This window comes from Tripterygium wilfordii, chromosome 6 (genome assembly GCF_013401445.1).
Source record: "Tripterygium wilfordii isolate XIE 37 chromosome 6, ASM1340144v1, whole genome shotgun sequence".
Taxonomy (NCBI): domain Eukaryota; kingdom Viridiplantae; phylum Streptophyta; class Magnoliopsida; order Celastrales; family Celastraceae; genus Tripterygium; species Tripterygium wilfordii.
The window spans coordinates 2,013,409-2,027,894 of NC_052237.1; the positions used below are offsets into that span (position 1 = coordinate 2,013,409).

Genomic DNA, 14,486 nt, shown 5'->3' on the forward strand with positions numbered 1-14,486 from the left:
AACTTCTTATTTTGATCAGATAAGCCTATGAGAAAACGTTCTTAGGGCAGCAAAACCACATTCGTCGCCGCACCGAGACTCTGCTATACTCTGTAAAATAACGTTCGCATTCTCTCCGGTTTTCTTCTCAGCTGCTTGCTGCTGTTGCTTCTCTCTGCAGTCAATTAGGTGAACTGCGAGATCAATGGGGCGTTCACGGGCAGTGTCCCGTTCTGCTGATGAAGATCCCAACCATAGGTCTGAATGACTTCCTTTTCTCTTGATTTTAAACTTAAATTCTTTATTCTAATTTGTGTATAGGATTATTAAGCTATGTTTGGTTGCTGAGAAATCAACTTGAGTATGTTTGGATACGTTTGAAGCTTTGATAATCATCTTCGTGTTTCGCCCAATAATTCTGTTTGCCTCGAACGGGGACTCGCTATAATTTTCCTTCATCGAAGTTCAGTCGCAATAATCGTAGGTTTTTGTTTAATTTATTTCAACTTCAAGCCAGATATTTGGTGTAATGTTTCCTGAATGATTGTCTGCGCTAGAATATGCCAATGCCCATATGTTCTATTGCAAAGTGAAGGTCGTTTTTGGTGATTCTCGTAAAGGGAATGAAATCATTGAAATTATTTGGATTCATGATGACTAAGTTGTGGTTTAAATTTTCATGTTTTCCTGTATGACATGATTGATTATTTTCCTGGAATGTGAAATTGAGCAAGGTCTAGAAATAATGAAAACTGATGGTTTTCAATGATCTTTTGTGATTCCTTCGATATGCATGTAAATCCCTATATAGTTTCTCCAGCCAACATTTGAAACTAATAATTGTATGGTTGTTTTTTCCCGTTTGTTGATAGGCACTGCTATTATTATGTTGCCATAAAATTTGCTTCTATGAGTTCTATCTTATCTGTGGTTTATGGCTATAGTGTTGATGTGATTGTTTCTGCTTTATTGCTATGCGAGTCAATGTATCGTCAATTTCTTAGTGATATATTTTTAACTAGATACGGTATTAACTACTGTCATAGAGTTAATTTGATGGCAAGACCAGTTTATGAAATTGAACTTGTGTTTGCTCTAAACTTCCCAGAAATTATGTTTACTGTGTTTCCTTATCATTGTTGTGTGCTCAATTGGAATTTTTGATGTCATGTTCAGTCGATCTAAGAAGAGAAAGACTGTTTCCAGTGTAGAGAATATCCCGACTACATCTACAGGTATGTTCATATCTAATTATGAGCCATAAAAAGAGAAGTTGAAGGGGATTAAAATTTACCTTCCAGATATGTTGTTGTCAGGAGCAATATGTATCACTAGGGTCCCATGGAATAAAAAAATTTATTCTACTGTCTAATTGATGTTCCTGTTCCTTGGCTATTATTGTTTGAACAACCTGCATGCACGTATGATTGTATACCTTGAGTTTTCCATCTCCCGAATGGGATTGGGATGAGCCATCCTGTCCTTTCTTTTATACCCGAGGTAAATGTATGATATTTGAAGGATAAATTTTTTAACACATGATTTAGAAAGCCAGACCCAGACCTAGTTACCCTAAACTTCTTCCAGGAATGTAATTCACTTTAGATAAGTGCACGACCATGCGTGTCTTTTTTTTTGCGGGATAATGAGAAATTGAGGATATTTGAACATTTGGACCAAAAGTATTCCTTTACGGTTTTTGTCTCTTTTCCCATTCGAACTCACAGATTTTTGTGTTTGCTTTGGTTTAATCACGTTGCTGGTTTAGTCTTTTCTGCTAACTGCCTAACTCTTATCTTTTACAATGCAGTATTGCAGGAAGTGTGCGCAGGAAAGCCGTTATACCACTGTAATTATTGCAACAAAGACCTCTCTGGACTGATTCGCATCAAATGTGCCATGTGTCCTGATTTTGATCTTTGCATTGAGTGTTTTTCTGTTGGAGCAGAAGTTACTCCTCACAAAAGTAATCATCCCTACAGGGTTATGGTGAGTTATCCTGCCTACCGGTACCTGTTTTTGCCTTCTGTGGTGCCAGTTAAGGGGTGAGCCTTTGACTTTTGATTGTTGCATTCAACTGAGCATATCATTGTCATTTGTGGAAGCATATCTCAAAATCTTTTGGTATTGATGCCATGGACATCCAAAGACAAGGGTTTTTTTTCTCGCATTTTTGTTGTTGAAATATATTTGCTGGTTGGACCCACAAAATTTCAGGCCCCGTCTCTTCCTACAGTTCAAATGAGCATAAATATAATATTTACCTGAGCTTAGGTAACATATATTGCATAAAGGTATTAACTTCAGTTAAAACATGTTTGATTGTTTGCTGACAGAGGCTTATAGTTTCCCATCTTTATTGTTCATGTTTGTTCCCTTAACTCAAACAGGACAATCTATCTTTCCCACTTATCTGCCCAGATTGGAATGCAGATGAAGAGATGTTGCTTCTAGAGGTAATTTTGTCTCTTAATCAATCACAAATTTCCTGGGTAAGGGTGGTTATTGTAGCAAATAATGGCACTTGGATTATTTTCAGGGCATTGAAATGTATGGATTTGGAAACTGGACTGAAGTTGCAGAACATGTTGGAACCAGGACCAGATCACAATGCATTGGTCACTATAATGCTGTTTATATGAACTCCCCATGTTTTCCAGTCCCTGTAAGTTTGATATTAAAAGTTCGAACCATACCACTTCCAGTAATTGACATATCAGACGTATTTTTCATGGGTTATGGATGTATAACATGTCTCATCACTCATGTCATGCATCTTTTTTTCACATATCAAACATATTATTTTTCATTGTTAACTTATGCAGGATATGACCCATGTGATGGGAAAAAGCAGAGAAGAGCTCCTTGCAATGACCCAAAGGAACGATGATGCCAAGAACACTGAAGTCAAGAAAGGTTACCTTTTAGTTAAATTCAAATGGTGCACCCTAACTTTTGATCTTGTGTGATAAGATTTGGATGTCCACACTTTAGGCTTGTTTTGTCTTCATTGACATGAGGAATCATATTATTCTTATTGCTGTTTATTCCTTGATAGAAGTGAATTTATGTTTATTTGTGCAGAAATTCCTATGCTTGGGGAACTTGATCTAAAAGAAGGGAGACTTTTCTCTACAACAGTCCAGTATGGATATTGCCACAAATTTCCTACATTTTTTTTATTTCAGTAAAAAGGTTGAACTTCAATATTAATCATACTGAATGTCCGGGATCAGATTTGAAGTGCCAATTAAAGAAGATCCCGTTTGCCAGTCTTCTTCGAGTCAAGATGCAGGTATTAACATTTACACGTGTTATTGGATTTCTCTTTATCAGTATAAAAAATTTAGATGTATGTGAACCATATGGTTCACAAGAGCATGCATTTTGACATAAGAGCTGTGGAATTATATGGTTTCTAACTTTGCCAATACCAATTCAGGTTCAGTAAAGAAGGCTGCCTACAACATTCTGCCAGTTAAGAAAAACATTAAAGTGGAAGGTTTGTTTTGTGCATCAAATTGCATATTCTGATCATTCTGCTTCTTAGCATTGTGCAAGTCATTGAGATTTTCTCGAAGTTTTCTTTAATTTTTATCTACAATCGGATGCAGAAATTCAGTCGGATAGGAGGATTGGAGAGAAAAAACCTAGGCTGCTGGGGGACGAAGGACCATCGGTGGCAGAGTTCAGTGGCTACAACTTCAAGAGGCAGGAATTTGAGATTGAATATGATAATGATGCAGAGCAGTTACTCGCAGATATGGAATTTAAGGAGACTGACCCTGACGCCGAGAACGAAGTGAAATTGAGAGTGCTTCATATTTACTCAAAAAGGTTTCCTCTCATGCATGCTTAGGCACAAAACAACACATTAATTGGACCTCATCTTTCATATTGTTTTTTTGTTTTGCATTCTCAGGCTTGATGAGAGGAAACGTAGGAAAGATTTCATATTGGAAAGAAATTTACTATATCCTGATCAATTTGAGAACAACCTCTCATCTGAAGAAAAGGAAATATATCAGCGATTCAAGGTTTTTATGAGGTTTCACCCAAAACATGAGCATGAGGAATTTGTAAAGAGTATTATTGAGGAACATCGAATTGCCAAAAGAATACGAGATCTTCAGGTTTGATGTGTGTTCCACTCCTCTCTCCATTGATTATGTGCAGCAAAGTATTCAAGTTATCTACATGTGCAGGAAGCTCGAGCAGCTGGCTGTCAAACAATGGCCGAGGTAAATAAATTTTTGGAGCAGAAACAACAACAGGAAATGGAAGTAAATCTCCAGCAAATGAAGGAAATTAGTCAGATGCAGGGAGAAAGCTCTCAAGGAATCGCTAAAGAGCTCACAGATTTACATATTGGTGGCAATGATTCTTCTTCCACTATTGCAAAACAATCTATTTCAGACCCTTTAGATGACGATTGGGACATTACCGGATTTCCAGGAGCCAATTTACTTTCTGAAACTGTAAGAACACCGTTTTGTTTATAGATGCTCACTTTAATCAGGTTTTCAATGATTTTCTGTCCAAAATGAATGCATGGTCTGATTTGTTTCTCTTCTGATGCGACATTCAGGAGCAACGGCTCTGCAGTGAGATCAGAATACTACCATCACATTATCTCAACATGCTTCAGGCCTTATCAGCAGAGATTATGAAGGGCAATATTACAAAAAAATCTGAAGCGCACAGCTTGTTCAAGGTTGAACCAAGCAAAGTGGACAGACTTTTTGATATGCTGGTTCAAAAAGGAGTTGCAAAGGCATGATTGAACATGTTTTTCTGGCTCAGCTCATCTTCTTGTATGATTTATGTACAATGTCAGTAGTACAAAATGGTTACATATCATCATTTTAAAACCAAAAATTACGTTGTTTCTCGGTGTTATAGTTGTTCGTATAACTATCCACAGTTCACACTGCACTTACACACCAAACTAACAGATAATAATGTACAAATAATGTTATACCATGAAAGTGAAAATATCCATTTCTCTCGTGTGACAATGGAAGAAGTATCATGCATCATCGCTTCAACCTCTTTGTCCTTGCTACTCACTACTGAGATCGCCCCATCGAACATTGTGCTTTGCAGCAAGATAATGTGCTCCAACTGGGCCTCTGCTACTGTAGGGGTAGAGCTCTGGGGCAATCTTATTTTCTTCAAGCTCCTTTAACAATGGTGTGAATAGTGACCAAGCAGCATCGAGTTCATCGCTTCTGATAAATAGCCTCCGTTCCCCTTCTATTGCATCTAAAAGGAGCCTTTCATATGCATCTGGTATTTCTCTCGGATACCTTCACATTGGGACCCAAGTCTTGAAACATTTTTAAAGATTATGCGTTTCTAAAATAAATGTTAGCTGAAGTAATAACTACCCAAGCATTTCTATTACCTGGCGCGATAAAGCAAATTAAGCTCACTGCGGTCTAATCTCATTCCAAGCCCAGGGACTTTGTTGTTGATCTTGAGATATATAGCTTCATCAGGCTGCACCCGAATGACAAGCTCATTTGTCGCCTTATCTAAGTCAGATCCAAAGCTACGCTTGTACAAGTTGCCTGGAACATGCCTGAACTGGACCCTGATCTCTGCTCTGAATATCCAGCATACATCTTCAGGTCACAATCACTCACCTTTCCACATTCTACAGGGAGATAAAGGAAATGGAAGAAACACAATCATCGCAAACAAAAATCAGAAACAATACACTAACCCCCTAGTATGAAGAGCTTTCCCGGCCTTCATCAAGAAAGGAACCCCATCCCATCTGGCATTGTTTATGAAAAGAGCAGCCGCAGCAAAAGTTGGTGTCAGGCTGTTTTTTGGCACAGTTGGATCATCTGTGTAGCCAGGAATTGATTTACCACCCTTGCTGTGGCCTTTATATTGTCCGATTACTACATCTTCAAGCTGCAGTGGCTTCATGGACCTCAGAACCTTCACCTGACAAAGGCCAGCTCACTCAGTCATTACAAAACACCTATTCACGATGATTTCAAGAAAGTAGTTTGCGTAATTCTTTTATTTGTTCATGTTAACTTTCATATCATGAAAAGCCGCCAAATGAAATCACAATTTAGATAGCAAAAATCATTTACGATGTCAATACCTTTTCATTCCTAATGTCCTCGGCATCCAAGCTGACAGGAGTTTCCATTGCAAACAGGGCTAGTATTTGCAGCAAATGATTTTGCATTATATCTCTTATGATTCCATAGTTATCAAAATAACTGTTCACCAGAAGAAAAAGATATCAAGTATTTTATCCCTCAAAGGACCAACTTTCTTTAATGATACAGTCAGGTAATAAATATAGCTCACCCTCCACGTCCCTCTGTACCAAAATCTTCAGAAAATATCAATTGCACGTTGCGGATGTAGTTCCTCGACCACAGGGGCTCAAAAACAAGATTTGAGAAACGGAGCACCGATAAATTCTCAACCAGCTCCTTGCCCAAGTAATGGTCAATCCTAATCATTGAGAAAATAATCAAAGTTCCCTATGGTAATAGACTAATAGCAATACATCTTACTAAATAACAACGGATCAAGCTGAACCTGAATATCTGATCTTCAGTTAAGTACTGCTTCAAACATCTTGTTAGCTCACCAGAGGAGTCTGAGTCACGGCCAAATGGCTTTTCAACAATCACCCTAGTCCACCCATTTGCAGAAGAAGCCCTAAGACTAGCACACCTCACCACATCGACAAATATGTTTGGAGGAATTGATAAGTAAAACAGTCTATTCGACACTTTTCCAGCCTGAAAAAGAAAATCTGATTTTGTTATATATGCTACAGTACAAGCAACATAAATCCACCAACTGTATAATTGTTCAGGACTTCCCATTAGACAAAAAAAGTCACTTTAGATTAAACCCATTCTAGGGGCTTCTGCTAAAGTGTTCTTGAAGTTAAACGAAATTCTTCCAATGTCCTCAGATTATCTGAAGGATATTGAGAGTGAAGGCTGTCGAAAAGACAGAATGAATTTCAATCTTAGTAAAACTGGTTCTTTATAGGATTAAAGATATTGATTATAGGCATTGAACACGAAAGTGACTCTCCCTTGCTACAGCCTAGAGCTACCACTGTAACAATGCAACAAGTGAAATAAATAAAAGACAACATGATCTACCACCACAAGTGTCATTCTGTTGCAGAGAAATAGGAAAACAGCAAAAGTGATATGAACAAAACACAAAAAAAGACTTGCGCATAACCTTTTCTCATACAAGATTCTGTTTACAAGCCTTTGGCGGAGAAGAAAAACTGGCTTAAAACAATTAAATGGATGAGGTTAAGTTCACTATACACATTGTTTGCTAAAACCAATTCAAGGGCAATGCTACTTCTATACCTAGCCCAAGAGATATGAGAGAGTCATAAAGGCATAAACAAGTAAAACCAAAATTCCAATAAATGAAGAACAGAATCAAACACATTCTTTTATTTTCAGGAAGAACATATAAACACATTACCTCTTTCTCTTTCAGCTTGCTGTCCAATTCTGCAAAATGTTCCTCCGAGTTGTAAAGACCTGAATGGTAGAAGCATCTTCTCAAAAATTGATCCATTTTGTCTTGACAATCTTCCCTAGAAGTTAACGTCAGAACCAACATCAATCTAACGAAAATCATGTATGCTAGATACAAATTAAGCTAAGCAACATAGAAAACCTCTTGTCAATTCTGCAAGTTAGAGTCATGCTGATCATGTTCCTGAGCTCCTCGTCAGTCATTTTAGTTCGAGAATAACCGAATATAGTGAAGTTCTGAGTAGAGTCATTAGATAAAAGAAAAAAACAAATTGGAACAAGTCAGTGGTTGTGAAGCCATTTGAAAGTTAAATACTAAACTTGCACATGTAATGGTGTCATTAGAATAATGAAATATAATTAACCAATGAAAATTAGAACCTCAGGCAGCCAATCGTCATAGAAAAGAGCAAATAGAGCTGGAAAAATTTTCTTCTTTGCAAGGTCCCCTGAAGCTCCCACAACAGTAACGCTTAGTGTAGAGTCTACATTTTCCTCTTCCGATATGGGGAAGGATGGTTTCTCTTTCCCCGGAGGATCAATACGTTCTTTGGCTACAGAATTTCCTGCTACACCTGAACCGAAATTTCATATGAAAATCCACTAACAAGGGTAAAAAAAAAATACAAGAAAATTCTTCAACTAACAGATTCTAAAGTCAAGGCGTCTTCGCAGCAAATATTTGGGCAATCATGACAAGAAAACTCAATATTCAAACAGATAAATAAGATCTATAGCTATGGCTAGGAATTTAAGAATCAAGAACTGACCGTCCTGCAAAGAAACAGCATTCAGTGGATACCCATTGGAGGATTTGAAGTGGGTATGCTTTCTTGCATGGATTCCAAGCTGAATATTAGAAATCCATTTGGACCCAGAGACTGTTTTTGTAGGTACAATGACAAACCTGCTAAACAGTTGTGTCCCATGCGTGAAGGACGAGGTAGGCAAGATTTTTGTTGAAGAAGAAGGACAGGGATTCATAAGTGTGGCCATCGCAGTCTGGGTCAAGAAGGCGGCATGAATTTGGGATTAGGTGATCATAGACATTGCATCATTCAGTGCAAGATTTTGCATTTGCCCATTCAGACTGATAATTGGCCTTCCCTCCCCAGGTCCTTGAAAGGGCACTGTAACAACCTTTTTCAAAATATCACAAGAAATCAAATCCCCTACATGAGGCCAAGAATTTTTCCCATAAATCATAATGATTTATTTTAAATTATTTCATCATTATATATTAAATTGGGCTAAGACAATAATATGATTAGGTGATTTCAGGACTTCATAAAAGACGGGCCCATGTACAAGCCCAACAGAGTACCAAGGCCGCTTTCTATAGCCCATTGTGAAGGAACTGAGAAATGGGCTTAACTGTTAAGGGGCCCATTTACAAGCCCAAGAGAGTACCAAGGCCGCTCTCTAGCCCATTGTGAAGGAACTGAGAAGTGGGTTTTAAGTTTTAGCTGTGAAGGGATTAAGTTTCTCCCAAGTTTCCTAGTAAGAACGCCGCGGTGACCTGGTTTGTTTGTTTCAGTTTGCAAGTCAAATATTGTCATGATACGAAGTAGACTTTGCACTAATCTTCGGTCTGATGATCCTTCAGGTCGTTTGTGCAATATTTTCTCTTCAAAGTAGTTGACTAGAAACTCATACTAATTCAATAGAAAATTAGTATTCTCTGGCAATTCTCGTTGAAATTTTCTTACAGTTTCAAATTAGCCTAATACAACAGTTGTAGAAATTCAGAATTTCAATTAGAAAAATAAAAGTTAAAAACTTCAAAATGACCCGGTTAACGTGATGACTGGGTCAATAATAATAAATCGAGGGACAGGAGTTAGGAGCACAGGACAGTTTGACTGACTTGAATCTTTTTCCTTAAATACCCTTCGTCCTTCCATCACCTTCCAGTCATGAAATCAAGGTTGCTTTTGTAATTTCAACGGACACCCATTTTGCTATAAAAGTACCCACTCTGTCTCTAGCCTTCTCAAACTCAACCCAACTTCAAAAATTGAGAGTTAAAAAGAAAATCCCTGAAAGCTCTGTTTCTGTTTTCTGTTACAGAGAAGCTTCAAAGCATGGAATCAGTCAAGCAACAAAGAATCACCCAATCTAGTACTCTCAAGTTAGCTACTAAATCCTTACTTGCAGTCTCATTCTTCTCCATCCTACTTCCTGTCTCCCTCCACTACTCAAATTTCCAGTTTTTTACTCGTACAATCCAGCTTTTCAGCTGCAACAATGACAAGAACTACATGTTCCTTCTCTGCAATGGTATTCTAGTACTCATCGTCAAGAACGCGGGTCTAATGGATGCAAAGAAGAATCGAGAGGATCGTTCAGAATTGCAAGAGATGAAAGCAGCATCAGTTGCTTATGAGGCAAAAGGTGGTGTTCAAGAAGAGCAACATGTAGAAGAGAAGTCTCTGATTATAGTGGAAGAATCAAAGTGTGCCAGGTCGATGATGATCGAAGAAGAGATCAAAGAGCAGAGAAATGAAATTGTTGTTATTGATCATGAAGATGATGAAGATGGATTTGGGTCACTAACTGCAGAGGAATTGAACAAAAAGTGTGATGAATTTATAAGAAAGATGAAGGAAGAAATCAAATTTGAAGCTTGAACACTAATCATGGTTTAGCATTTGTAGCCAAAAGAACAAATTATTAAGATTAGTCATTATTGTGCTTGACAAGAAGACTGATCTTGATCCTTCTTTGTCCTCCTCCTTTTTGGAGTCAATGAATTGTAGAATCTAGTTTTTATACTTCATCTGCTTTTTCTATAGAAATGTCGTAATTCTTCATTTAAAAATGATAACAGTTTGGATAGGCATTAAGACCACATTAGACACAAAATCATGTATGATCCCACATGATTTGGTAGAGAATCCTTAAATGTTCTATTATTTTATGGTCACATCTTGTTTGGCATGTTTGTCTTTGCTTTATGCATGTGTGGAATAACCCAAGAAACTTCATAATTGACTCCAAGTCTTCCCCAAATAAAACATTGACTAAATAAACATTGACAAAATCATGTATATGTATATGTATATGTAAATGTATGTGTATATATATACATAATACATATAGGTATATATTATACATATATATTACACATATGCACATATATAATACATTTTTCTCAAAAAATATATATATAAATATTATATAGTCAAAAAGTTAGGTCCGAGCCGGGCCGAGCCTAACTTTTTGATTATAGATAAAATTGAAATAAAAAAAGTATAACAATCTCAATATAATAATATACGTGAAAAACTTCACAACCAGAGAAAATTCATTATATAGATAATTTATACAACCACACAAACAATCTTCTCTCACCAAAAAACTCAAGAAATTTACCATAAAATTATCCATTTTACTCTCTATCAATGTTCACCGTACACAATCATTTTATTTCTCTCTATCAAAAACACTAATAAACCACTAATATTTATAGTAAAATAATAACTTAGAATTTAATTCAACTTAGGAGTCCCTCTCCTAAATGTTTTCGGACGGCACATCCATCTATCCGGACACTTCCATCAAATGCCAGAGTTTTCTTTGTCTTTACACGAACTTTTTGATTAATATTGCAAGTTTTCAACACATATATAAATTATAGTACATATTTATTGGAGTTTATGTAGGTACTTCTGCTTTCAAATCTCTAAATCTTTTTTGTAGTTTATTTAAGTAACTTATACTTTCAAATTTCTAAACCCTAACAGTACACATGTGAGATTAAAATTGATTAAGCAATCCTAACATTTTTTTCCCTAGATAAACCAGAGTGTGGGGGTTGAATTTGAGTACCATCAAATGGGACTCTAGCCTATCAACCTAAAATGATCCAGTCCGTTTGGTGCCAGATCAACATGGCCAGTTGATCTATTACGTGATGTCATATAACCTGCAACTTGCATATCTCATGTGTTAGAATCTGTTATAACAGATCAACAAAATTAAATGTATTTTACTATTTTTAGTAAATTAGTTAGCTTACTCTACAAGTTTCCTATGTATATAAACTTGTAGCAAACCTGTATAGACTTAACTTCATGAGAATACGATCAATTCATCATCTCAAACAATCATTTTCTATGTTCTTCACTTGCTTGCTTCAATGGCAATTTCGTTCATACAATTCAACATGATCAAGGTCAATGTGTCGTACAAGTCTCAACCCAACACCGCTCCACGCTCTAGGTTGGGTTTCGCGGCCACCGCCCACCTGGATATTCTCAATTTTAAAAATATTCGAAGTTTTTTATGTAAGGGAACAGCTATCTAAAAGAAAGTTGCGACATGGTGGTTAAATCTTTAGCTCTATACAGTAATGGGCTCAAACCCATATAATAACACATTTCCCTTCAAATTATTATTTAAACAAGGTTGGACCCGTTGGGCCTTAACATGCCAGGCCATAGAATTTGAGATTCGCAGGCCAGCCTGCAAAGTGTGACGAGATGGGTAGGCTCCGCCCACAAATGCTTCCCGCCACATTTTGGCAGGGCCGGGCTCTAATACCGACCTTTTACTCTTTCCCCATGTAAAAGGAAGATGAATAGCAATACAGTCGCAGTTAGATTGAAATGTCATGGCTTTATATAGGGCCCGTTTGGCCACGCTTTTTTGCCCAAAAATATCCACCGAGTCTGCTTTAGTTTGGACACGTTTGGGCTATAGCCGTTTGGCTGCCCGTTTGGGTTGGGTCATACCCCACCGTAGCCCATCTCAAGTGGAAGTTGTGGATACGTGCTTTAACAGGTGAATCGCTTTTTGCGTGAACCGCGTTACGAAAACAAGACGCGGGCCTAATTACTCGCCTACCCCCATTTTAATTCACTAATACCAACTATGCCCTTTGTACCACAAAACCTAACTCGTTCTCTCTCACGAACTTCCCCTGCTGCGCCGCTCTCTCTCTCGCTCGTACACCACTGATCTAGGTTTTTCTCTACTCTTCATGCATTCTTGTCTATCAATTGCATTCATATGCACGAAAGTTCACCATTTACCTTAACTACAGCAGGTCTTCACGATTTGGGTGATTTCATCTTCTTGTGTTGGCGAAAGCGTTTGATTTCGAGATCGACGAAGGTGAGTCTCCAGTTCAAATTAAACCTCTTTCTCGATGTTCAATGCTGCAAGTCCTTTTTTTTTAAATTTCTTCTGTTTATGAAATCCTATTTAAGCAGCTATTGCTTCTCTTCTTCGTTAGAGATTCCCTGTAGAAATATTCTTGGAATTTCCACCTTTAAAAGCTACCTCCTCTTATGCTCGGATAACCACTACAAGTGGTATTTTTAACATTAGGTTGTGGTCACCCAGATCGATCGTAGAATAACTTATATATCCTTGAGTCTATCTAACGAAATGACTTTCAAGTTTTATTTGACATGATCCTTATTCATTGGTGTCATATTCAGTGCCAAGATGGCCTTTCAGATGTTAAATTGTCACGGGCTTTCCATGAGCTTCACTTTGTTCCCTGTGATATTTGTCTTGTGTTTATGGGCATAATATGTTTTTGTTTATGTCCTGTATGGTATATAATTTAGGTTATGAATGTCTATTCCTGAATTGATGTGTTATATTGAATATCTCTGTATGCATATCTTGCTGGTTGTGCAAACTGTTGTAGAAAAATGAGTCTACCAAGTGAACAAATAATTGGAGACAAGGCAAACTGGGATGCCACTTTGACAAAAACTTTTATCGACGTTTGTGTCGAACGTCAAAAAGCGGGTGATAGGCCAAACACGCATTTTAGTCGAGAGGGTTGGAAGAATGTCATTGTAGATTTTAAAGCAAAAACCGGTAGGTCCTATGATCAAGTTCAACTGAAAAACAAATGGGATAACTTGAAGAAAGAGTGGAGATTGTGGGAGAAGTTGGTTTTTGGCGAGACAGGGCTTGGATGGGATGACCAACGTCACACTGTGTTGGCAGATAATGAATGGTGGGAGAGGAAAATCAAGGTAATCCTTATTATAGAAGTGTGTTCTTAGTACAACATAAACAATTCATCATTACTTTTTTTTATTCCAACTCATGAAGTTAATGTACATCAATTTCTGTCTCAGGAGGATCGAAAGTGTGCTAAATTTCGCAACCAGGGTATTGAGAATAGAGAGGAATTGCAGTTCCTATTTGGAGGGCAAGCTGTCACCGGACAACATGCATTCATGCCTTCCGCCACAATTTTCCCTCAAGCTATTAATGATGAGACAGCTCCGACAGAAGAAGATGAGCATCATAGGGGGGTTGAAGAGAAGCTACTGTCCGGAGATGATAATTCAACCGATCCAGAGTACAACGCAAATGCGGACATTGCTGCTGATGTCCAGAGCTCTCCCACTCCACCACCTCGTGCTAGTAGGAGGTCTACTACCCCTGGTAGTCGTGTTAGACGCAAGAGGAAGGCTAGTGATGTCCGAGATGAGATAAACAACTCTCTAGGACAGTTGGTCACTGCAGTACAGAGTAGAACTTCAACTGTTGGATCTGTATACAATTCTGGGAATATAGATGAAGTTATGCTCATGTTGGAAGAGTTTCCTCAAACTGCAGCTGGTGGACCTCTATTAAGGTTTGCTCTGACGTTATTCGAGAAGAGAGAAAATCGAGAGTGGTTTCTGGGAATAGGGAGGAAGAATTGGCAGATGGAGTGGTTACAAGCCAAGTATGATGAGGCAACTGGTGGGGGATCTTTAGGATCTCATTAGTGCTTGGTTCAATTGATTATGTTTAGTATATGTTTCGATTTCGACTATTTTAAACTTCCTATGGTTATGTTGTTTTTATTTGTTTAAATTCTCGAATTTATGGATGGGAATAGAGCATCTGCTTGTTTTTAATTATGGACTATGTATGGATAATTTGAATCTGCAATTTCAACTATATGTTTGGTTTTAACAGATCTGGTAACTCAAA

At 37.6% G+C, this 14,486-nt stretch overlaps 4 protein-coding genes across 6 annotated transcripts; 3 read left to right on the forward strand and 1 right to left on the reverse strand.

Moving 5' to 3' along the window:
- The first annotated feature begins 81 nt into the window (after window positions 1-81).
- Window positions 82-4,857, forward strand: LOC120000210 (transcriptional adapter ADA2). Of its 2 annotated transcripts, XM_038848162.1 has the most exons (13): window positions 82-237; window positions 1,156-1,214; window positions 1,790-1,968; window positions 2,370-2,435; window positions 2,519-2,644; window positions 2,805-2,895; window positions 3,064-3,124; window positions 3,216-3,274; window positions 3,422-3,481; window positions 3,594-3,816; window positions 3,902-4,112; window positions 4,185-4,457; window positions 4,568-4,857. In XM_038848162.1, exons 1-13 carry the CDS (start codon window positions 185-187, stop codon window positions 4,757-4,759), a joined length of 1,653 nt encoding a protein of 550 aa, XP_038704090.1. In that variant the 5' UTR covers window positions 82-184; the 3' UTR covers window positions 4,760-4,857. The 2 variants fall into 2 exon arrangements, with proteins under 2 accessions (XP_038704090.1, XP_038704091.1); XM_038848163.1 differs by lacking the exon at window positions 1,156-1,214 and having other exon boundaries at window positions 105-237.
- On the reverse strand, window positions 4,817-8,659 carry LOC120000208 (glucose-6-phosphate 1-dehydrogenase 1, chloroplastic-like). 2 transcript variants are annotated; one of them, XM_038848160.1, is made up of 10 exons: window positions 8,303-8,659; window positions 7,914-8,107; window positions 7,675-7,769; window positions 7,477-7,591; window positions 6,553-6,758; window positions 6,316-6,465; window positions 6,104-6,224; window positions 5,708-5,937; window positions 5,387-5,587; window positions 4,817-5,288 (listed from the first exon to the last, which is right to left on the reverse strand). In XM_038848160.1, the coding sequence occupies exons 1-10, from the start codon at window positions 8,526-8,528 to the stop codon at window positions 5,042-5,044; spliced, it is 1,785 nt and encodes a 594-aa protein (XP_038704088.1). In that variant the 5' UTR covers window positions 8,529-8,659; the 3' UTR covers window positions 4,817-5,041. The 2 variants fall into 2 exon arrangements, with proteins under 2 accessions (XP_038704088.1, XP_038704089.1); XM_038848161.1 differs by having other exon boundaries at window positions 7,914-8,098; window positions 8,303-8,656.
- An 883-nt stretch (window positions 8,660-9,542) lies between these two features.
- Window positions 9,543-10,306, forward strand: LOC120000211. Its single transcript, XM_038848164.1, has one exon. It carries the CDS (start codon window positions 9,617-9,619, stop codon window positions 10,160-10,162), a length of 546 nt encoding a protein of 181 aa, XP_038704092.1. The 5' UTR covers window positions 9,543-9,616; the 3' UTR covers window positions 10,163-10,306.
- A 2,892-nt stretch (window positions 10,307-13,198) lies between these two features.
- LOC120000574 (L10-interacting MYB domain-containing protein-like) lies at window positions 13,199-14,278 on the forward strand. Its single transcript, XM_038848707.1, has 2 exons — window positions 13,199-13,531; window positions 13,637-14,278. The coding sequence occupies exons 1-2, from the start codon at window positions 13,199-13,201 to the stop codon at window positions 14,276-14,278; spliced, it is 975 nt and encodes a 324-aa protein (XP_038704635.1).
- Window positions 14,279-14,486: the final 208 nt, after the last annotated feature.